The 23935-nt window shown below is 46.8% G+C and overlaps 2 protein-coding genes across 11 annotated transcripts in view; both read left to right on the top strand.

Moving 5' to 3' along the window:
• Nucleotides 1-1896: 1896 nt before the first annotated feature.
• Nucleotides 1897-22800, top strand: PTAFR (platelet activating factor receptor). 5 transcript variants are annotated; one of them, XM_050715162.1, is made up of 3 exons: nucleotides 1897-2010; nucleotides 6013-6127; nucleotides 10453-14561. In XM_050715162.1, the coding sequence occupies exon 3, from the start codon at nucleotides 10511-10513 to the stop codon at nucleotides 11555-11557; it is 1047 nt and encodes a 348-aa protein (XP_050571119.1). In that variant the 5' UTR covers nucleotides 1897-2010; nucleotides 6013-6127; nucleotides 10453-10510; the 3' UTR covers nucleotides 11558-14561. The 5 variants fall into 5 exon arrangements, 3 of the variants coding, with proteins under 3 accessions (XP_050571119.1, XP_050571118.1, XP_035420972.1); XR_007709114.1 differs by lacking the exon at nucleotides 1897-2010 and adding an exon at nucleotides 21936-22800 and having other exon boundaries at nucleotides 5945-6127; nucleotides 10453-12733; XR_007709113.1 differs by lacking the exon at nucleotides 1897-2010 and having other exon boundaries at nucleotides 5945-6127; nucleotides 10453-12733; nucleotides 12817-14151.
• The window catches only part of EYA3 (EYA transcriptional coactivator and phosphatase 3), a 69633-nt gene continuing 51642 nt past the window's right edge, over nucleotides 5945-23935 (top strand). The window contains exon 1 of one of the 6 annotated variants that reach the window (XM_050715160.1): nucleotides 5945-6127. The gene's annotated coding sequence lies outside the window, so the exon portion shown is untranslated. Of the gene's footprint in view, nucleotides 6128-14875; nucleotides 15039-23935 lie in introns of those variants that run through there. The other 5 variants (XM_035565075.2, XM_035565076.2, XM_035565072.2 and 2 more) reach the window with 5 other exon arrangements.

The raw sequence follows: 23935 nt of genomic DNA, 5'->3' as shown, positions 1-23935 counted from the left end.
AACCTGAAAATAATTCATGGGATTTATCTGTCACCCATCTTCTTGGGTCCAGTCAAATTGCTTCCTTTTCAAATGCAGGCAGGCCCTGTCTGGGCACTTTGGAACAGTGCGTCTGGATGGAACTGAGTTTGCATAAGTGTGTTTTGATGATGTGGAGGGCATCTGTAAAGGAAAATTATGCTGGCACACGCCCCAGTGCACCTGTTGCAGTTCAAATCACAGAACCGATGTTCTGGGGAAGGACCGCTGCAGGTCTTTAATTCAACCTCGTGTCTGAAGTAGGGCTATCACTAGTGCCAGGTGAGGTCAGCTGTGGCTTTATCTAGCCAAGTGGTAAGGGTGGAGACCTCTGGCCTCTCCGGGTACCTGGCTCAGGGCTGCACGGCCCTCCTAGAGAAAACCTCATCATGTCCACCTGACTGCCCCGCACCTCAGTTTGTGGCTGTTGCCCCCTGTCACACCATTTGCCACTGAGAAGTGTTTGCTACCACCCTCTTGCAGCTTCCCTTCCAATAGCTGCTGGCAGCCACCAGATCGCCCCTCAGGCTCTGCTCTATCCTAGCCCAGCTCCCACAGCCTCTCCTTGTAGGTTGTGCTCCAGGGCTTGGGCCAAGTGGCAGCTGTCTGTCAGTCCCACTGCAGCTTTCCTTTGTGGTTGCAAAAACTGTTCAAGGTGCAATATCATAAGTACCAAGCAGAGGGGATATTAACTGCCCTCACTCTACTGGCCACGCTCCTCCTATCATAGCCTAGTTTTCTTTAATCACAATGAGAGCATGCTGGCAGCCTTCTCTGTGGAGAATGGCTGTAATTAAGCTGGTGCATCTTTGCAGGGAAATCTGGGTATTTACAGTAGCTTCGCATACGCTGCAGTTGGGTGTCTAGCAGGCGTAGATGGGGAGACTACAGGATGTGCAAACACCCGGTTCCTTCTGATAACAGTGCAGGTTGTATTCCTGCTCTGATGTGCTTTCAGCATGCCTTTGTGTACCTACCAGTTGTGATTGGCCCCTCAGGGCTGTCTCAGCCCTCAGAAACCTCATGCCTCTTTCCTTGCAGAAACCAGTGCCAGCTCTTAACAGCAAAGAAAACGTAACAATATTTCCTTGTTAGACAACCCATGGTGAATACAGAGAGCAGACAGAAACATGTGATCTCTCCTTACAATGTAAGTGACTCAGATGGATATTATGCCCATAGTCTAAGTGATGCCAGTGCACCATACGCATCTGGGGAATTCCCACATGGGACCTGAGCACACTGCCAGAGCTGCATGCCCTGGGGACTACAGCAGCAAGGCCAAGATCGAGTGGGTCCCTCACATGTCCCATCCACCCTTTCTTTCCAAGCTGGTGGAACAGAGGAGAACAAGAGCTGAGAGGGGCTTATAATGCTGCAGAGAGGACAAGGAAACTTACTGCCACGGCCTGGAATGTTTTTCTGGCCGGTGTTGGCCCATACTGGGACTACCACACAAAGCAGTATCATCTTGACGCTGCAAGCAAGTCGCCAGCTACCGTGGAGGCATTTTGAACACAGCAGCACTTGCAGCTATGCTGGTCCCAGACCCGGTGCCTGGGAGGAAAGGAGAGGCCCAGAAGACAGACCTGTGGGGTCCCTACTCCCCCTGTGGCCATGCCCAGCCCTGCCCCGGTGTAGCCGTGCTGCTGGGCTGAGCTGCACCGCGCCAGGCCTGCGAGGCACAGGATGGCGATGCCTGAGGGAGGCCCTGGCTCTCACAGCCGTTTCCTAGCCGCCTGTCTGCTCGAGGAAGGGCCACGAGAGTTGGTGTTGTGCAAAAGGGTGCAGCCGGGGCATGTCTGAGCCATGTCACAAGTGTCAAGAGGGAAGTGAGTCACTCACCTGCGGGCCGGCGCCTTCTTTCCCGTCCCCATTCTCCTCCCAGACACGGACACGCTGCCGGTGCAGCCCCGCTGGTGGCTCCACTCGTGGCTCCGCTCGTGGCAGGGACCCGTTGGGCTGGGGGCTGCTGGGCCAGTGGGCCCCGAGGTAAGAGGATCCTCCGCTTTCTGCTTGCCTCCCTCCCCGAGCTCTGCAGGCTCTTTCTGCCTGTCTGTGTCTTGGGACATGGTCTGGCTGCACAGCCCCTGCGGAGGTGTGCGTGTGTTTGATCCCGGAGCCCAGTGAGCAGGGATGAGACGTGCTGCTGGCCGTGGCATTGCCTTTGGGGCCCTGCCAGGAGGTCACCCCTGCAGTGTGGAGCTGTGGGAGCACAGGGACCTGGCTGTGGGCGGCTCAATCAGTTGCAGTTTTCCTGAGGTCTGTGTTTTAAGATGATCCCCACAACAAGATGAGGACCCAAACGCATTCTGTTTAGTCCTTGGGAAGCGAGTTGAGCGTTGGATCCCGCAGCAGCAGCTGTGTTGGAGAGCCCTGGCCGCTTGGTGCGTGTGGATTTCCTGCTCAAAGGAGCCCAGAGATAAACCCCCGGTTTTGAGCCGCCTTGAGCTGCAGCATACAAATTCTTATGCCATGGCCACCACAGCTTACATCCCTGACCACTGGGGCAGGGCTGCACAGGGCTCCCTGTGCCAACGCCAGACAGAGTCAGCCCTGCTCCCCCTTCCATTCACGGCTGATGCGGCAGCCCGGCTCCTAGCAGCAGCATGTCCTGCCAGCCTGGGTTATCCCAGCAGCGCCACCGTAGGCAGCTGAAGCCCTGCCCTGCCTTTCTGCAGCTGTCAAATGGCTACTGGGAAGTAGTTGCTCACTGGCCCCTGAAGATCTCAGCAGCCAGGGGAAAGGTATTTTGCAGCTGAGCAAACCAAGCTCCTGGGCACATTCCAGCACACTTGGTAATAAGGTGGGGATGTGTTGTGCCAGGCTCGAAAGTGCTCACTAAGGAAAGCTACAGAGTTTATTTAGTATTTCTTTCCTGTAATGAGCAAAAGGAAATTGTGCTGTTGTTGTGAGATCAGTAGTGGAAACTCACAGAAAATAATGTTTAGCATCAGCTCACCATCCACTTTGGTGAAAAATTGACTTCACATCTTTCCAAAGACCTGTCCTGGCACTAGAGAATTCGTCACAGTGACCAGGACTGGCAGAGATCACACTCACCTGTGTGCTTATCCAGCATGCTGCACTGCACAGCTCTAATCCTGCGGGCAGTGGCTAGTGCTTTCAGAGGCTCGCTGCTGGTATTTTGTTGTTCTTGTTCACTGCTCTTGAACAGAGCAGTTCAGAATGCATGCAAAGCCTATCTGCTAAAATGCTACTCCTCTGTATGCCACAGAGAGCTTGTTTCCACTAATAAAATGTGGATTTGCTCTTGGAAAGTGGCCTCCAGATATCTGCTAATAATACTGTATCTTCTAAACCAAAGAGTTTCTGCTACCTGTATGATAGGTAGCAGAAACTCTTAGGACAAGAGGGAAGGGCCTCAAGTTGCACCAGGGGAGGTTCAGGTTGAAAATTGGGAGAAATTTCTTCTCAGAAAGAGTAGTTAGGCATTGGAATGGGTTGCCCAGGGAGGTGCTGGAGTCACATGGGAATAAGTTATAGTAAAAAAATATATATATTTGTTTTTATTAGACTGCGTGTTTGGTTGATAAAAGTAAAGGCACGTTCAAGGTTTGTTTGTTGTTGTTTTTCTTGGGACTTAGTCTTGCATAGCATTCAGTGTTGTCAGAATTTGTGTGCTTCCCTAGGACTGGATGAGAGGTAAATTACACTGAGAACAGGGCAGTCAAAAACTGCCAGTACCACTCAGTAAGCTGGGCCACTGAAACAAAGATGCATTTTAATACTGAATTCGAAATCACATACGCAGAAACAGGCAATGCTGCAGCCCCAGAAAAGGGAGAAATTATTTCTGATGAGAACTCCTCCGCAGCCCAAAACCTCTTGGGCTTTCATTTCCTCTAAGAACTTGGCTGCAGCAGGACAGCACACTTTGTTTTGCAGTTGCTATAGCCTTTGCTAATGCTCCCCTTCCTGCAGTGACAAGACAGTCTCAACGCCTGCTCTGTCCAAAGTCGTGGACTGGCTACCAGCTAACCTCACTGAAGTGTTCTTAGTTTGTTTTTAATTTAAGCTCCCAGAATCAGTTGTATGGGCATAAATGGGGCTCTGGCCAGTCCCTGAAGTATCAGATTCCCTGGTCCATCTTTACAGCAGCTGATGGAGAAGGGGGATAGAGGGAAGAAGCAGGTGATGGAGGGAAGGAGACTGCTGCAGCCTCCATTCCAGCACAGATCTGTAGCATTGCTGCAGGAGCCTGATCTCACCCTTCTGGTCACCCAGACAGGGTCTGGCACAGAGAGAACCCAGCTGTCCCTGGCACACCTCCCCCTGCTCCATGCTGGCAGCCCCAGGCAGGGCCCACCCTGCTCAGGCTGGACAGGGTCTCCTATGCTGGTGCAGTGCTGCCCCTGCAGGGCTCCCTCGTGCCGGGGGAGTTTGGGTCCTGTTCAGCTTGGTTGGCTTCTGCGTTCCTTGGACATCCCGTGCTGTTGTTGTGGGAGGTAAGGGTGATCCTGCAGCAGTTCAGGGCTCATGCAGCTAGTGCCAGCTGCCGGATGCTGCATTGCTGCCTTGTGTTGCAAATGGCATCTCTGTGGTGCACCCGGTCCTAGGGGCAGAAATCACCCATGCAGGGACGGGGAGGGTGGCTCAGGGTCCACTGGCCTCAGTGCCACCCCTTGAGGCTGTGGGGGTTCAGGTAAGGGCCCCGTATGGCAGCTGCTCTCAGGTTCACCTGCGACTGAGCACGAGAGGCTCCAGACAGGGCTCTTGCTCTTCTTTTCGGAGCCTGTGCTGTCCCTGTGCATCTCAGGGTGTTTTGGAGCCTGGGCAGGCAGGGCCCAGGGCAACAGGAAATCCTGGTTTGCTGAGCACAGCAATTGCACAGTGCCTGCTGGGCTGGGAGCTCAGCTGGGCTCCCGCTGGCCGCCAGCATTGCCAGCCTCTGCTTGGCCCAGGGCACCACGTCGAGGCGCTCTGCTCTGTAATGGCCCTGGGAGAGGCTGTCTGCACCCCAGGAGCTGGTGCAGGAGAAGCTCCAGGGTGGAACTGACCCAGGCAAAGAAGTCCAGATCAGCACTGGGGCTTTGTCTGCCCTTGGCCAGGGGATACCAAGGCACTGGCATGGCTGCGGGGTGGGTGCAGGCGTAGCACCAGCTGCCCCAGTGCTGCACAGCCCACCGCCTCAGCATGCCCATGACCAGGCAGGTCAAAGTCAGCATCTCCACAGAATAGGATTGCTGCTGTGCACCTTGTGCCATCTGCCAGTGTCCCCTCGCCCCGCTGATGAGGAGGGTGGTATGTCCTGGCGTTGATCCAGGGCTGTCCAGCATGGGAGCTGCAGTTTGGAATTTGCTGGCATAGCCAGGACCATGTGTCCAGCTTTGCTTGTCACTGGTGTCCCCCTGAGCACTGCACCGATTCGCGTCACTGTGATGAGTGGTCTTCAGGCTGCCCCAAATCTTGGTGGTCAGGATGTGAAGGTGGATGGTTCAGGTGAAGATCTGCCACGCTGTGGTTTCTCAGTGGCTGCTTGAAGGTCCCTGAGATAAAAGGAGGTTTGCAATGGCTGGATTCCTGGGTCTGTTATTCCCAACACAAATGTGAAGAAGACTCTGCTAGGGAATGAGTCTGCCCGTGAGATATATGAGCTTCCTGACACTTCCTTTCCTCGAAGTTTTTAAGTCAAAACTCTTCTGGCCTCTGCCATTCATCTGTTTGGAAAAATGATTTTCAAATGCTAATCCCAGGTCCAAACAAGGACAGACAGTGGATTCCTATTCTGCCTTTAGAGGAAAACCCCAACTTTCACAATTATCAGAAGCAGAGGTACTTTGAGGAAACAGCTTTAAGGACTTTCCAGATCTTTGCTGTGGTTAATTGCCTTTCCTCTACAGTTTATTTTATTTCTCATTTCCTTTGGGCTGAGGTCACACATTTCCTCTTCGTTAGTGACTCTGCAGTCATGCTGCAGTTGCTCTCATTGGTGTCCTGTTCTTGAGAGCTGTCTGCATGGGCACCTTTCAGACCCTTGTCAGAGAATATAACAATTGGAAGAGGACCAAGCACCTTCAATAAGACTTACATCACTTCTCTACTGAAGCTGAAGATGGACATACTGCACTGAATCCCTTTGCCTGTGGTAAGCACAAAATAGACTTTATTGGTACTGCTGAAAAATGCTTTTGCTGATGCCATAGCTTGTGTTAGTGTGGTCTTTGCACCTTGTAGCTGTAAATCCTTATTGGGAGAGCATGGCCCGCTGGAGAGACTGGGACCAGCAAAGTATTTGTCCCAGCCACACTCTGCTGTGCATCTGGTTACTTTCATCTCTAGTTTTGCCTACAGTGGAGCTGACAATACAAACCACTTGGGATTATTGGTTGAGGTACTAGTGTACTAGGCAGTGGCTTGAGCTACAGATGCCAGGGATTTTGGTAATGCAGTGCAGTGTGCTGTTGCAGTGAACGGGACCCACATCTGCCAGCCTACAACCCAACCACCACTCTTTTTTTCTCTTCTGCTGGCATGGAGAACATTTCATAGAATCATAGAGTCACAGAATGGTTTGGCTTGGAAGAGACCTTAAAGATCATCTAGATCCACCCCCACTGCCATGGGCAGGGAACCTCCACTAGAAAGGGTTGCCCAAACCCCATCCGACCTAGCCTTGAACACTTCCAGGGATGGGGCATCCATAAATTCTCTGGGCAACCTGTTCCAGTGCCTTACCATCCTCATTGTGAAGAATTTCATCCTTACATCTAACCTAAATCTGCTCTCTTTCAGTTTAAAGTTTACATGTTTTATGCAAAGGGGAACCACTTCAATGGGAGAGAATGAGTGAGATTCCCTGTATGGTACTCCAGAATTTAGGGCTGAGGACATCTCATGAAAATGTGAACTCAGGTTCCTCAGGCTGCAGAGTAAAGTTGGTATTGAGTAAATTTAGAGGGGAAGGGTGCCATGCTCTCTTCTAGCTGTATGTTGTAGAATACCTGGCTTGACAAGCAAGAAAGGAAAAATAACTCATGATTTTTCTCCTTCCCCTTCCTGAGCTTCTGTTGCTGAGCCTATTAGCGTATGGTGCAGAATATGCCTTTGATCAGTTCCGGCCAGATGCCCAGGCCATGTCCCCTCCCCACCACTTGCCCACCCTCAGCCTGCTGGCTGTGGGGGCTGGAGGCAGCCCCGATGCTGTGCCTGCAATAGGCAAAACACTGGTGCTGTATAAGCGCTGTCCTGCCTACATGGGCTGCTGTGGGGAGAGGGAACTCTGTCCCAGGCAGACCCAGGACAAGTGGTCAGGCAGCTGGACTCGATGATCTTTGTAGGTCCCTTCCAACCGAGCTGTTCTCTCTATTCTATTTCCTGAAGGACTGTGGCATTGACACTGCACAGTCTACTACTGTCAAGACAGATGAGCTCTACCAAGTCTTGCCAGGGCTGTATAAGCATTGTCATCTCCAGTCACCCATCCTGCACCTTTGCCAGAGGTTTCCAGCAGACTTAACAATGTAGAGCACGTTCTTGCTTTCATTTCTACTGGTCAAAGTGCAGCCCCTTAGCTCAAACCTATCCTCTGGTGCACGGCTTTGCAGTGGAGGAGGACATGCAGGTTTGTGTCTGCTAAATCTGGCAGCTGATGGGCAGGCCTGGGAAGACCAGCAGTGAAGTCCACCAGAGCCTCTGTGTGCAGCACCAGAAATGGCAGGGTAGAGGGACTTCCCTGCAGCAGAGTCCAAAGGACCAGTTTCTGAGTAACAGTGATGTCTGGGTATTGGATGTGGGCACTTATCTCCTCATGATTTCTGTGAGGGGAATACACCACCTTTCTTTTTTCTCACTTTGGGTATATTCAAGTTTAGTGCTACAGTGATAGAGCATCTTTCATTCCAAAGATTCCAGTCCCAAACACCAGAACTATTTGCTGCAGTTGGCAGCTACTTAGAACTGGGGGTTTAGGAGGCAAATTTGAAAGAAACATAAGGTCTCTAATGATCATAGGTAATTAGGACTTGATTTTCTTTATTATTCTAACATCAGAACAGTGTATAAAATACAAAGGTCCCCACCAGTCTCTTTTCATCCCTTCCCTTAAGCGTCTGTATCTGCTAGGTACGCCTCTGAGCTGAGAGATGCAAACCTTTCCGACTGGCTTATGTCTTTACCAGGGATGGTGCCTCAGTGAGTGGAAGAGCTGTGTCTAACAGACGTTTATTTAAGGCCATGTTGTGATTATCACCACTCTTCATCCACAAATGAAGGGGTGGAAATGGAGCCATAAGATGACTAGTAGGATTTGCTTTGAGTCCTGCACGAATCAAAGTCAGTACAGGAAACAGCACAGGCCCCTGCCTGCTCTGGGACCTCTCCACAGGGCAGAAGGGGCTGAGACGTTGTTCTCCTCGGGGAGGTGCCAGACCTCTGCAGCCAGACCCTGAGGGCATCCTCACCACCTGGCTACCACCTCCAGGATCAGGTAATACCTTTTAGAGATCAGGGGGTTCTCACCAGAGATGAAGGTGAAAGAGGACAGATGCATGTGTCACCTGGCCAGCTACTAGTACTGCCACAGTTACTTGTTAATTCCCAGGCTTTGGAGTCTCTTCATATGGAAGATGGCTGAAGGACTGAGTTTAGACACTCAAACCCTGGTGCTGTCCATCAGCACGCAGCAATGGGAAGGTCCAACAACAAGTTGTGGACATCTGTAGTTGTCATGTCCTTAGAGCACCCGTGAGGAGTAAGGAGGGACAGGCGTGGGACGGTGACGACCACCTCCCTCTCCTAACAGCTCTGAAGAAGTACAAAGGCATTTGCAGAGTTTTCTGAGGAAAGAGAGTGTTCTCGAGGTAGAGATGACTTCCCTATTTGCAGAGGAAAATTGCAAATGTGTAAATGAGGAACCACTGGCACATGGGCACAAAAGTGACTCAGCTCAGAGAGGGTGATTTGGGGCTTCATGTCTCTGCTGCTGGGGAAGATGCAGAAAGTTTTGAGGTAGGATGGTGCTTTCTGAGGAGGCAGCAGTCTTTGGGGTAAAAAGCTTGCTGTCCATGGCGCTGGCAGAGCCAAGACAAGCACATTGCACTGTGCAGCACTTGGCATTACCACCGAAACTTGCACAAGAAATTTAGGCATCATAACTAGTGGTAACGTGTACTCTTTCTCAAGGTAAATCACCATGTTCTACATTTTACAAACCCTTTGTTGACTCAAATTAGTTACAAACCCAGCAAGTGTGATGTGAATGAGCAACCTCGTACCCTTGCTGGTGGTTCTCAAACTGCTTTCCCTGCTCTAGTCAGCTATCTTCCCATGACTTCCAGAGGGAGCAAAAAACCAGCAGATCTGCAGGGTTGTGTCAAGAAGAGGTGAGTGCCTGTCCAGTGCCACACAGGTCGTTGGTGCTAGAGCCAAGAACAGGAATGTACATCCTCTGGATAGTGAAAGAAGCATGTTAAAGTATGTAAGGGATTAGACTGAATCCCACACAAATGTGGGACAAGAACACATACAGTATTGATGATGCAGGAATTTGATGTCAAAACTGTAGGTAGAATCTGAAGAAATACTAACTGAGGTGCGGACTACTAATATTAAAATCCTGAAAGTGTCTCATTAGAGACTGTGTTTGTCAGTAGCTTCAATGACATAAGAAAGTACAGAATTGCTGTTGCTGACAATTGCATTTATTGCAGAAATGGTAGGAAAAAAAAAAAAAGAGAGAGTGGTTTGATGACAACCTGAATTCAAAATGATGGTACAATAGACAACAGCCAGGCTTTTAAGAAAGAGAGCTGTAGCTAAGAATCAAGAATGTACACCACCCTTTAGAGCTAGCGACTCATCTTTCACATCATTCACTCAGTAGAAACACTGAGAGCTGTGGCAGCCTACGAAGTCAATGTTTGACCCTGCAGTGACTGCAACTAAGAAAACAAAGTCTTTACAAGCGTAAGCAGAAAACACGTAAAAACACGTAAAAGCCAACTCTGGAAACGCAGCACTAGTGAGATATTTTTACTAGATATTGTTTCAGTTCTAGAATTTCTAGGTTAAAATAAATGTAGGGAAGTTAGGAAGCATTAAGAAAGAACCACGGGAAAAATAAGACAAATGGAAAACCTGTTTGCTTACAGTAAAAGATTTAGAAGCTCAGTCTGCTTAGCTGGGAGCAGAGTGATTTTATCTGTTATAAGAACCTTAATACAGAAAACTCTTTTGAAATTAGTGATCTGAGATCTGCAGTGCAGCAAAAAAACACTGGATGAAGTCACAGAGGGTAGAATGGCATGGAAACAGGATAGAAGACAGGAACAATTGGACAGGGCAGGTACCTGCAGCTTGACCCAGGGCATGGGGCAAAACTCCTGTGGTCACAGGCAGCTGAAAATGAAAGGTGGGTTTTGGCTTGGCAATGGCACTGTACCAATCAGGTCATTTTATGATTTATATTTTTAGGTAAGAAGAAAAGGTAGAGCAGGAAATTCTGCATCAGACGTGTCCACTCAGCAGCACAATGTCTGGAGAGGGTAAAGGTGGTGCTGAAGGTAGTGCATCCCCAATAGACTCTCCGTTTCGCTATGACCTCTTCACTGTTTTCTACAGCATCATTTTCATTCTGGGCTTTGTTGCCAACTGCTACGTGCTCTGGATTTTCAGACGTATTTATCACACCAAGAAACTCAATGAAATCAAGATATTCATGCTGAACCTGACAATAGCTGACCTGCTCTTCCTGATTACAATGCCACTGTGGATTATTTACTATCACCACGATGGAGACTGGTTCATGCACAAGTTCCTCTGTAATGTAGCTGGCTGCTTATTTTTCGTTAACACCTATGCTTCTGTTGCCTTTCTGATGGTCATCACATACAACCGCTACCAAGCCGTGACTAATCCCATTAGAGCTGCTCAGTTTACCACTCGGAGAAGGGGGATCTTTTTATCAGCAGCTATCTGGATCATAACAGTGGGCAGCTCTTTGTATTATGTTTTTGATGATAATACTAATGTGGAGAAAATGGGCTTGAAGAATTACACGCGTTGCTTTGAGCGCTATGACTCTACTAGCAATGTTACACCTGTTCTTGCCATTCATGTCATCATCTGCATCCTCTTCTATATCATTTTTTTATTTATCCTAGCCTGGAACATTGTCATTATCAGGACCCTCTTCTCCAAATCAGGGCAGCAGCAGAAGAGTGCTCATGTCAAGCAAAGGGCGCTCTGGATGGTTTGCACAGTGCTAGTGGTGTTCATCATAAGCTTTGTACCTCATCACATTGTGGACCTGCCCTGGACACTTACTGTTCTGGAGCAATGGCAGAAGGAGAACCATCGTTTGCGCCAGCAACTCAATGATGCTCACCAAGTGACTTTGTGCCTCTTGAGTACGAACTGTGTGTTGGACCCAGTCATCTACTGCTTCCTCACCAAGAAGTTCCAGAAGCACGTTTCAGAAAACCTGAAAAACATGAAAGGGAGTCGAAAGTGCTCCAGGCAAACCACAGACACAGTGATTGAGGGCACCATTCACCAAGAGGATGCCATTAGGATTTAGGTCAGATGGGTTCTAATTGCTGAGACTGGGAAGTGTGAACCAGTCACTCATCTTTTCTCAAGAGAAGGCACTGAGGGACACAACAGAGGACCAGGCTATTATATTTCCTTTATCCCTTAGATAGAAGAATGAATGCTCATTTGTGAAAGGACAAGAGGCAATGGGCACAAACTGGAACACAGGAGGATCCTCCTGAACACCAGGAAGCACTTCCGCACTGTATGGGTGACTGAGTGCTAGTAAGAGGCTGCCCAGTGAGGCTGTGGAGTCTCCCTCCTTGGAGATGTTCAGAAGCCGTCTGGACTTGGTCCTGGGCACCCTGCTCTAGGTGTCCCTTCTTGAGCAGGGGGTTGGACCAGATAGACCCGGAGGTCACTGCCAACCTCAACCATTCTGTGATTCCTTCTATCACACGCATCTAGCAGAATTGGAACCTGTAATAATCTGTGAGAAAAGCACTTTCTGTCTGGGCTGAGGGCACTGACAACAGCTCAGGCAATCTGCCTGAAAGAAACACATTGAGTGTCTGCAGTGAGCAGCTGGAAGTTAAGTACACTGAAATTATCCATTGTGTCAGCCCAGGTAGCACCATCCCTTGTCCTTTGCCCACCCAGCTCCCAAGAAGAGTCCAGTGTCTGAGCTGTAAGAGGCTTCTGAAAAACCTGGAGGAACACACTGAACTGCTAACATAATTGAGTAACTTTTCTGAGCAGCTTGCATGGTTCTGTTAAGAGTATGAGCAAAAGAAGCTCCTGAGTGGCTAGAAGGGACATAGTCCAAGGAGTTCCTAACAGTTCCATCAAAGAAGAGAGATGCACCTATACTCGCATGGTCTGTTGGGGTCCGTACTTCACAGATGCCTAGGAGCAGCTATTATGAACTTTTGTCTTTGCTCTCAGCTTTTGAATTAGACATGTAACTGGACAAAGGCGAGAAAAAGAAGAGAAATTGGCAGTGCCTCAGCCCCCATCCCAAATCATCATTGTGTCCGAGGGGGACTGTTGTCTGCCCTGGCTTCTTGTATGATTGCAGAATGGGCAAATAAGTGGCCTCTTGCACAAAGTTTGGTATTTTTTGGCTGACTGCATGTGTTTGTGGAGATCCACTCTCACTTTGGAGGCTCCAGTTAACAGAAGACTGTTGTCAGCATGGGCATTACTGTGAGAAGAAAAAAAGGTTAAAACTCTTCTGTATTTTTATTCTTATTTATTTAAACTTAGGATTCCAAAAAGCAGCTGTGCATTATTTCCTTCCCCCAGCCTTTTTATTTCTGCAATGAAGAAATGAAGCTGACTGGTTCTTGATATCCTACCATGAATGAAGTATTAGTCCATAGTCCATGGCCATTTTCTGAGTAAACCAGTAAATGCACAGTGATGTGGTGCACTATGTAAGTCATGCACTTGGGAAACACTTGAGACCAGCCAGCCCCATTCAGGGCTTGCTGCAGTCAGTAGGAACCTAAGGCAAAGTGGTTTTCCAGTGTTGCTGAGTTCTGTTACAAATCACAAGACAATTGAGGTTCCTGTTTCTGACCCAAATTGCTCAATCCAGCACAGGAAATTGGGCAGGGCAGGGCAGGGAAGGGAAGCTACTTGTTTTTTTACAACCTTTTGGTTCCTCAAACTATATAGGAGACTGGCTGATGACAGGAAAAGCGCATCTGACATTGTGATACTCGTTATTTATATGCATTCACAGCAGCCTTCCTATACCCATCAGTAACAAGGAGAAGTTGAAGGACAAGCTCAAGTCTTTCCAAAGATAGGACCAACATTAGTATCAGACTTGCCTATATCCAGTTGAGACAGGGGTCCTTCAGATCTATCTCCTGAAGATCCTTAAGCAGCTTTTATGTTTATGTGTGTGAATGAGCAAAAGAACAAAGACACTTTTTCTGATGCCATCTCCTGAGGTGAGCTGTGCACTCCAGGCCCCATACAATGCAAATAACTGAATCTGATCCTAAACTGAATGTATTCGCCTCCTGGTCCTGGACTCTGCTCCAGTAGTAGCAGACTGGACTCTGCTCTTAGCAGAGACTTTTCCCTGACCACGTCCCTCAGAAATGCTCAAAGCTTATCCCTGTTTTCTGTAGTCACTCATAGTGCACAGCAAGGGTGGCGATCTCTCATCTAAAAGCCTAAATCCTGCTTGCTGGAGGAATCTACTTCTGCATTTTAGCCCTCCTGAGATGCCACAGTCTGCCTGAGAAGCTCTTGCAGCTGACAGACAGGGTGGGACTGTTCCCTTTTCCCCCCACCAGCTGATGTGATAGCAGAGCTCAAATGCCACACAGTCACTAAAGCACTTAAGAGCTGAGCTTGGTAACTCTTAGAAGAAACGGGAAGGCATTATTCTATGTGGTGATGTGGTCTTCTATCAATTCCTAGAAAGCTTACAGCACAGCTTACAGTGTAGGTTACTTACCGTTTTTAAATATGCTTTGCTCCATGGAAGGCAACTGTAAGGCAAGTGTGACCTCAGAGAACAAATGTAAACTTGCTTCTGAGGAAAGGGGACAATGGAGGAAGAACTCTGAGGACACTTCAGAAGGATATGTTGCAATCATTAAGTCAGTAAAAATGCATTTTAAAAAACAGTCTGAGCTTCTACTTTTGTTCCTGAAATTACTTTGTTTTACAGCAGTGTTGCATTACAGTGCTTTAATTTGCAACAAAATTGATCCTCAAAAATTCTTCTAAATAAAGTACTTCTTCCAAGGGTTTTGGCGTTTAAGAGCCCGTCTTCTCATCTTTCTGTATTTACCCTTACAGGAAAAGCCTCAGTATCTGCAGACAAAGCTTGTCTGACAGCCTATTTGCGTTCCTTTCGATTTTGGAGGTGTTTCTTTTTTTCTTCTAATCACCACATGAACTCTTGAGAAAGGTGAAAATTAAAACCTCAGCAAGTTTTGACCTGCTAAAAGGGAAGGGAAAAAAATAACTTCGCAGGGGAAGCAATTTCTGAAAAAGGTCTGTGCGCTCAAAAAACTTACCAGACCAAAAAAAAAAAAAAAAAGAAATAAAACAGACACCAAACTCTCTCTGTCGCTACTCTTACGCTCAGCCTGAAAAGTGACGCGCTGTTTTATAAATAATAACACCCCCCGCAGCGAAACAGCGAACGAGAAGCACGGCACAGCAGCGGGTGGCTCCGGGCTGCCGCCCCCAGCCCACGCGGCCCTGGGGACCCTCCCGGGCCGCGGCACCGAGCGGCAGCGCCCCGGGGCTCCTCTCGGCACGGCGACGACCGCCCCCGGTGCCTCCGGCCCAGCCGCCCGAGGCAGCCCGCAGCGAGGAGCCCCCGCCCGGCCCCGCCCCGCGCTGAGGCGCCTCGGGGCCGCGGCGCCACTTCCGTGGCCGAGCGCGCTCTGGTTCCGGGTCGGGCCGCCGCTGGCGGGGGCGAGGCGCTGCGGGGCTACCGCTGCCATGTCGGATGCGGGACGCGCTCCCGGGCCCGGCCGCGGAGCAGCCTCTCGGTAAGAGCCCGCCGAGGGGGGCCTGGCCGCGCGCTGCTCTCCCTCTCCGCGGGGCCCCGGCGCCGCGCCGGCCCCTCCGGGCCCAGCGGGCCGCAGCTCGGGGGCGCGTGGGGGCCGCGTGCCGCCCTCCCCCGCCGGAACGGAGGCCGATGGCGGAGCGCGGCCGGGGCGGAGCCCGGGACTCAGCGCCCGGCCGCCGCTGCCCCCCGCAGCACGGCGGGGCCCGGTGCTCCCGGCGGCGCCCGGAAGCAGCCGAGAGCTGCAGGAAGCCGCTTGGTGACTCCCTCAGCTCGGGGAGAGGGGAGCGGCTTCCGTGGGGTCCCTGGGGAGGAAGAACTGGCTGCGGGCAGCTCGGGACGCGCCGGGGCCTCGGGGGGTTGTTCGTAGGGCCGCGAGTGGTGGGTAGCTCCGGCTCAGGGCGGCCTTGCTCAGTCTGCGTTGGCTTTGCCAGGAGGCAGTTAATGGAGCGCTGCAGTTGGAAGGGACCTGCAAAGGTCGTCTGGTCCAACTGCCTGACCTGTTCAGGGCTAGCCAGAAGTTAAAGCATATTATTGAGGGCACTGTCCAAATGTCTCCTGAACACTACCAGGCATGGGGCACCAACCACCTCACTAGGAAGCCCGTTCCAGTGTTTGACCACCCTCACGGTAAAGAGATTTTTCCTCATGCCCAGTCTGAACCTCTCCTGGTGCAGCTCGGTGCCATTCCCGTGCACCCTGTGATCAGTTACTGGGGAGAAGAGACCTCCCTCTGTGCTCCCACTCCTCAGAGAGTTGCAGAGAGCAAGGAGGTCATCTCTTGGCCTCCTTTTCTCCAGACTACACAACCCACATGTCCTCAGCTTCTTCTCATAGGGCATGCCTTCCAGCTCTTGCACCCTCGTCTGGATGCATTTGAATATCTTAACATCCATAAATGTATCTGTACATCTTAGTCTGGATGGATTTAATTGTTGTTTGCACTGGAGCTTGTGCAGATATGTCCAAAACGATGTGTTTGAGCTTGGTAGGACCATGACCAGTTGGGCTTTATAGCTGCGTTGGACCCAGATCAGCTCTGCTGGACATTCCTGGGTCTGGGAATGTTCTGCAGAGTTGCTGAAGCTTTGTGTGGAGCCAGGTCGGGCACAGCATGCCTTATTGGTTTGGTCTCTGCAGTGCATGGTGTGGCTAAATTGTTTCCAGACTAGAGTTAGTCCTTAATGCAGCGTAACTGTAGTAAATCAGATGGATTATCAGATTATGTTGCGGTGGACCTCTCTGTATGGAGCTAGCTCTACTTCTGCACTTAATCCATAGTCTGGTAATTTCTGACTAGCAATTAAAAGTCAGCTGTATTAGCTGGTAGGAGAAGATTTTTACAATTGTCACCTGCCTCTGTTGTTTGTTTTTCCTCACTTCTGCTTCTTCCTGATTATCTTAAATTCAAGATACCAAATAAGATAGGCTTTTGTTTAGAATCGTGATAATTCACATACCTCAAGTCACTGTTTTTGTAATTAGCTACTTTTAAAAATGCATAAAGACTGTAGTTTTCTTAATCTGAAAAACTAATGACTTATCCAAATGTAGCTATCAAGTTAGCTTTTTTAAAAAAATCACCCCGTGGTATATTACTTCTTAGTTGTGCAGTTCCGCAATCCAGCTTTTACCACGCAACCAACATTACGCAGCTACATTCCCGCTTCTAACCATTTACAAGGTGGCTGTGGTTAAGATCTAGCAGTTCACAAACCATTAGAACTACTGCACAGTGTCCTTCTGCGGCTTTTAGCTCTATCTCAGCTCTTCCATGCAACAGCAGCAGCAGTTATGGCCCGTTGGTCGCTGTGTGTTGTTTGTGTGACAGATGGGGTTGCAGAACTGTCACTTCCCCATCACAGATGTGTTCGACTTGTGGTAATTCCCGTGTAATTGCTGATTTTTGAAGGATTTGTAGCTTCTTAAAACTTTGCTCTATAAACATTGAGATGTTGAATGAGTTTTGAATTGAATGTCATATAGTTTATTAAAAGGGTTTCCACATTTTGTGTTAACAGGTTGGAGTACCTGTACAGCAAGTTAAGCATGCTGTGTCCTAGCTGTTGTATACTGAAGGTTATATATGGTTACACGTAAAACTGGATAAAACATACTGATTTTTTGTAATTGAATGAAAAACCTGACAAGTAGTGCATTCTCATGCATAAGTCACATAATGCATAAAGCTTCAAGATTTACAGCGGATATTATCTGAGGGTGGACATGAGTAACTCAGTGCCTGTATTCTTACTTATCAGAAATAGGAATATTTTTTATTTCCTCTCTGCAAGGGAAAAAGGAGCTGTCAGGATGGAGATGTACAGGAAACTTTTGAGTGCCTAAATGGAATCCCATGAGAATTTAACAACAGGAGGTTTCTGTATGATCTCCTACCCAGCAATGTCTACAAGCACAACCCAACTCCAGGCAATGTTGTCTCTTGCAGCGTCTCGTGAGTGTTTTCTTTGGTCACCCAAACCATGACCAGTGGCACACTCTGGTTAGTTGTAAGTTGAGGGAGGCATTTTTCAGTTTTTCCTTCCTTTGTCTTATCCTTAATTTATTCTCTCTTTTTTTTTTTTTTTTGTCATCCTAATTTGTCTGGAAGATTTTCCTTTCATTTGTTAAAAGGCAGCAAAACAAGCAGCTCTTCAGCAGTATTCTCTCTGGTGGCCCTTCTCTAGCAGTGATTAAATCAGCTCATGTGGGTGCTGTGACTGAAGGTACTCCGGTACCTGAGGCAGGAACTTCAAATCTTTTCTTCCTTCCTGCAGACGCATCTAGAGCTTCAGTTAAGGTTGTTGCGAGGGGTCAGCTTCTCTCCTATTCTAATGCGTTACACAAACCTGGTGTTTAGAATAGTGTTGAGGTGAGAAAACACAGCATGTCACTGCAGGCTCTTCAGTGTATGGTGTCCTTTTGATCTACACGATACCAGTCACTGCTGTTCTGTCTTTCCCAGGATGTCACCGGACAGTTCTTAACTGGGTTATACAACTAAAAAAAACAGATTTGTATTTAGAAAAACAGCCTACTATTGTGATGAATCTGATTGGGATTTTTCTTCATCTCTTAGATAAACTACTGGAATTAAGAATATGGCTTGTCTAATTTCAGGGGCAATTGAATGGTTCTTCAGTTCTGCAGAAGATGGGTTTCTCCTCTTGAGAGATCTCCATGTCTAGCGATCTATTCTCACATCCCAAGAGCTTCCTTTGAGACTTGAAGTTTGTGTTACTTCAATTTAAATACTGATAGTTCTGTTTCTCTGAAAGTCATCAACTGGAACGTAACATAAAGCGTATGGCAGCTTTAAACCTTGGGTGATGGTTTATTTTTCTATAAATACCTTGCTATCATGTGTAATTCCATTTTGAAAATTTTACAAAATAGTCTCATACTAATGTCTTTTCCATGACGATTGTTTTGCGCTATTATATTTGACAGAGCTTAACAAATTCTTCCTTAGTTATGATTGATTTAAGATGAGCAGGGAAGAGGAAGGCATATTCAGTATTTAGTACCTGTATCATTTGAAAAAGCAGATGATTAATCACTCTTCAGAGCAGAGAGGTGACAGCTCTGTTCAAAACTCTTTTTAAAAGAGGGAAGGTTTAGATTAGACATAAGGTAGAAATTCTTTACTCTGAGAGCGGTGAGGCCCTGGCTGCCCAGAGGAGCTGTGGGTGCCCCATCCCTGGCAGTGCCCAAGGCCAGGCTGGATGGGGCTGGGGGCACCTGGGCTGGTGGGAGGGGTCCCTGCCCATGGCAGGGGGTTGGAATTAGGTGGTCTTTAAGGTCCCTTCCAACCCAAAGCATTCTGTGATGATTCTATGAAAACCACGTGGAAGTATTCTGAAGTAGGCTTTATCATGGGTTTGCTGAAAACAAAAAAAAAATCTCCACTCTTCTTTCCTGGTAAAGGCATAGCTGTTCTCTTTTACCGATGGGGGAAAAATACCGTCACAGAAAAACAACTCTGGATTCCAGGTTTTGAAGTTTTATGTAGAAGTCTGGTCCCATTTGCACTGTCTCATGTTTTGTTCAATACCATTGTAAGAGTTCTTGACATTTCAGAAACCATTGCCTTGTTTTTTATTTGTTTTAAACCTCCGTTTCCTGTCAATACAGAACTTTTGGGGTACAGGGAGGGGAGTTTGCCTTTCTACAAGATAAAGGGACTCAAAAATAGTACCAACTCCTTCTTTGTTACTTTGTCTGGTATTCTGGAGAACTGTATGGACACAAGTTTTATTCTTCTTTTTCTACTGTATCAATTTTTTTTCTATCCAGTAGTTATCTGTCATGCCAGGCCTGCTGCTAGGTTGACATTCTGTGTATGAGGAAAAAATTAATTCTTCTGGCTTAAAAAAAAAGCATTATAAAACACTCTTACCTGACCTGAAGGAAGCCAAAATGTCACCATAAGTCAATGATACCACTACTCTCAGCATTTTAAAATAAGATGGCAAATGTTGCTTGACAGTTCTTTGAATTATTAAACTGTATTGTAGCATTCGAGGACCTAAACAATTTACCTCTGTGCTGAAGTAAAAAACAGCAACAAGTTGTTGGCTGAGCTTCTCTAGTCTCTGAACAATATGACCTTTTTTTGGATGCTGTTGTAAGGAACATATGGTTGTCTTTACTGAAGACATTAGTTTTTAAAGGCTGATGCTGTCATAATCCAGTGTTTGTCATGCAGCTGCTTCTTGCAATGGTGAGAGTAAAAAGCGGACTATTTCAAGGTGGCATTTTTGGCAGGCTGATGGCTTAGGCTCAACTCAAAGAAGACGGCACTTTGGGAGTGTCTTGATGAGAACAGCTTTTGGAGCTGAAAGGTAGTAGAAAATACTGTGGACTTTATTTCTCAAAGGTTACCAGTTTCATGTGGTGAGCAAGAAGGTAATTCCTTGTTGAGATGCAGTAAGAAAAGCCCTGAAATAAAATATTCACTGTTCTCATTTTCCTTCTAAAGCCTTTTGAATAAATCATCTATGTTTGGTCAAAATTCACTATCCTGTCAGCTGGCCAAGTTCCTGAGATCTCATTGCAGAAGTTTGGACAAGATGTGTCTGAAGAGCTGCACCTCGTCTGTGCTTTGTGCCAGAAAGAGCACAAGTGTCCTGTTGCTCAGAGGATGGGAAGAGCCGGCAGTGAGCTCTCCTCTGGCCTTGCAGGCATGAAGGTGTGTGTCGCTGCTGGTTCTGCCGAAACCTGGGGCGTATCAGTCACTGCTGGGAGTGGGCACTCAGTCACAAGAGTTACAGCCAACCGGGCGCCCTGAGCAGCAAAAATGGGTTGTGCCTGCATTCATCGCCCAGTCCAATTGCTAAGCAAAACTAATTGCAGCTTAACAGAGCGTAAGGTTAAATGGTTTTTGATTACCTCTGTGGTAGTTTGTATAACATGATTCACTTTGCAACTGGTGTCAGCTAAAAATAAAATGCATGATATCATTTGCTGCGACTCAACTAATTATAAATATCTTGGTAAAAGAATGATGTAGTGCTTAATCCGCCCAAATTCATTTTGCGTTCCAGATTTTAGTGTACAACAATCAGAAATATCAGAACACACAGCACTATTTTTGCTAGGATTTATTTGTTGTCTGGTTAGGGATTAATTCTCAATGATAAGGTCTGAAGGAAAATATATCCATAGCAATGAAGATATCTTCATGATCTTGTTTGCTTCTCCCTGGAATCAAGCAACACTTGTACATACCAAAAGGTTAGAGGGCCTGTTTTACGTGATGCCTGGAGCAGTGTTCAATAATTCATACTCTCTTTTTCTTACTCTCCTGTTTTTTTTTTTTTTGTTTTTTTTTTTTAATATTGGCCAGAATGCACTTCTTTGCTACTTTTAGAAGAAGACTTGGAAGAATGCAGGGAGAAAAAGCTGTTTTTCTCAATAGTAAAGAAAAAGTGTGAAGGTAGGACAGATCTAAAGATTGAAAGTTCATGTCACCAAAATTTAGTTGTCTAGAAATATACTTTTTGGTTTCTGGAGAAGAGAGTTGATGGGAACGAGACATCACTTTTAGAAGTTACTGTATTTGAGTACTCTTGAATTGAAAATAGTTTTTATAGGCTAAATATAAAATGTTATGTAATGACTGTACTGTCAGATAATTCAAATAAGTGATGGCATGAAAGAACAAAATGGAAATGAGAACAGATGGAAAGACAGCAGGGAAGACAAAGGAAATATGAATGTGCTTTTAACTGTGAAAATTTTGTTTTCCTGGCTACAAGATCTTTTGAGGCCTGTTTAGAAACTTTGTACTATTATGGGGGATTTGTATATAGATTTTTTTAAATTGATTGTTGTAGTCTGGAGAATAGGTGTGTTAGACAATAAAAGTAAACATTACAAAAATAATAACTATAAAAAACATACAATAAATAAATAATAGCCCATTCTCTCTGTTTTTATAAAATATAATACATGTCATCCTCAGGGTTGGGTCATAGGTTCTTAGGTTGCATTTGATTTGGTCACTGACAGCATTTACTAATTATGATTGATACTGAAGAGCATCTGAACTAACAGGAAAGAAGGAGAGAATGGGGAGAAAGGAGACCTTTAATATAGGATTGGGAAGAAAATCATCATATATCTCTTTGCCCAGATTTTACCTAACAGAGGAGATGTTGCTTCCATTTGTGGAGTTCATTCTTCTTTGAAACTTGGCTGACCTACTAAGAGCAGAGAAGGAAAAGGATTTTGCCAGTGAGATGTGGTGAGAAGATAGAAGTTAATCTTTTACCGTCTAAGCCTACATTTGTTTGATACCTGTTGATGATAATATAAAGCCAGTTATAAGGTTTGAGGTTGTTGAATTGTAAGTGAAATGTGTTCTTTCTTGTTCTAGGTGACTCTTCACACAACAGCGTTAATCAGTTGTAGATCCTGTAATCGCACCAATTATTTTAAGTGTGATTACAGATGTTGTTTTGATACTGAGAACTACCATGACTGGCATCAAATGCTAACTGTACTGCAACAGCTATCTGTGAGATACAGTGGAAGGAGATCATGTTTGGGATGCAGCAATGTCAGCTTTACAGGAATGGTAGAGTAGGGTAATATGGTGGGAGAAAAACACTGTACGTGAAGGACTGTATAAAGTGTAACAGCATTAAAAATACAGGAAAAGAGAAGTACGTGTTTGTATTGGTGAAGATCCCAGACCTTAAATATACTACTAGGATTATTCTGGCAACTGCTGAATCAGGACAGTGATAGTGATCAGGAACTGTTATATGACATCAAAGAAGTTGCAAATTTAGAAGAGTAGTAGTAGGAGATTTCAGCTACCTAGACAGAGACTAATTCTATGGCACATCAGGAAGAAATGCAGAGCGAACATTTTTCTGACTCCGTGAATGACTGCTTCCTACAGCAGCCAATGTTAAACCTACAAGAGAAGCTGTTTTTCTGAGTGTGGTGGTGCATAGGATCTACTTTGAGCTATAAGAGGGACAGTTGTAATAGCAACTACAGTACAATTAGATGAAACTGGGTAGAAAGGGACAGCAGACCAAATAAATTCAGTACATGGATGTTCAACTTCAAGAAATTAAAATACATAAAAATGAGTTAAGTAGTTTACAGTTTCCCCCCAGGCTTAAAAAGGCCTGCACAAAATGTAGCCTACATACAGCTTGAAGGCTGTGGAAAAAAAAATTACGGTTTGTACCCCCAGAATCTCTATGTGGCTCTGTGGGAAAGCTACCAAATAAAAATAAATAATAATAATAATAATAAAGCCATCATGTGGAAAGATGAATGTTTAACAAATGGAAAGAATGCCCAGGTGAGACCAGGAAAATCTGCAACATGGCAGGTGAAATGTAGACAGAATTAAAAGGGCTAAAAAGGAAATTGAAGAGCACCTTGCAAAAGGAAGCTCAAACCAGTGGTAAAACATTCTCTAAATTCATCAAAAGAAGGAAGTCAGGTAGTGATTGTGTGGGACTGCTTGGTGATCAGGGGTCAAGGAGTGGGCACCTGAGGGGTGTGATAAGGCCATCACAGAGAAGGTCAGTGAATTCCTTGTATGTTACTGCTAAAGATGTTTTGCTTTAGATACCCTGGGAACTCCCTACAGATGACTGACTTCCAGCAGCAGTGAGATGATAAAGAGTTATGAAAGACAAAATCCGTGTTTACTGGAAAATGCAGTCTGCTGGAAAAGTGTCAGCATAGATTATGTAGAGGAAAATTCCACCTTCTTAAACCATGGGAGTTGTGCAAGTATGTGGATGGATGGTCTTGTTCAGGGTCTTGTCCACTAGGGTTTTGAAAATGTGCAAGGGTGGATGTCACCATCCTTGTGGGTCACTTCTCCAGTGTGACCCACTCTCACAGTGAAGAATTTTTTCCTTAGGTCCAGCTGGAATTTTCCTTGTTACAATTTGTGACCATTGCCTCTTTCTCAAGGCACTTGAGATGAGTCTGGCTGCGTGTTTTCTATGATGTTCTTTTCGCAGTGGAAGACAGCAATTAGATTCCTGTTACTTCCTTCAGCTTCTGTTCTTCAGGCTAAACAAGACCAGTTTCCTCAGCATCTCCCTGGATGTCACGTGTGCCTGCCACCTGTTCATCTAAATGGCCCTTTGGCTTGACGCTGTGGCTCCTTCTCACGCTAGGGAGCCAAAAACTGAATACAGTACTCTTGATGCCATCTCGCAGATAGAGCAGAGTGGTCGCTTCCCTCTGCTGCTGGCTATGCTGGCTTTAACGTAGTCCAGCTTGAGACTAGCCTTCATTGCTGTGAGGGCTCACAGCTGACTTGGGTTCAGCTTCTTGTCCACTAGGATCCCCATTTTCCTTCCTGCAGATCTGTGACTTCCCAGTTGGGTCCCAACC

This window comes from Cygnus atratus, chromosome 23, assembly GCF_013377495.2.
Source record: "Cygnus atratus isolate AKBS03 ecotype Queensland, Australia chromosome 23, CAtr_DNAZoo_HiC_assembly, whole genome shotgun sequence".
In the NCBI taxonomy this organism is placed as follows: Eukaryota; Metazoa; Chordata; class Aves; order Anseriformes; family Anatidae; genus Cygnus; species Cygnus atratus.
Note: the sequence above shows the minus strand (reverse complement) of the source record. Positions and strands in the feature narration are given on the sequence as shown.

Bases quoted from the DNA above. Each gene is read 5' to 3' on its own strand.
- PTAFR (XM_050715162.1), top strand. From the start codon at position 10,511: ATGTCTGGAGAGGGTAAAGGTGGTGCTGAAGGTAGTGCATCCCCAATA.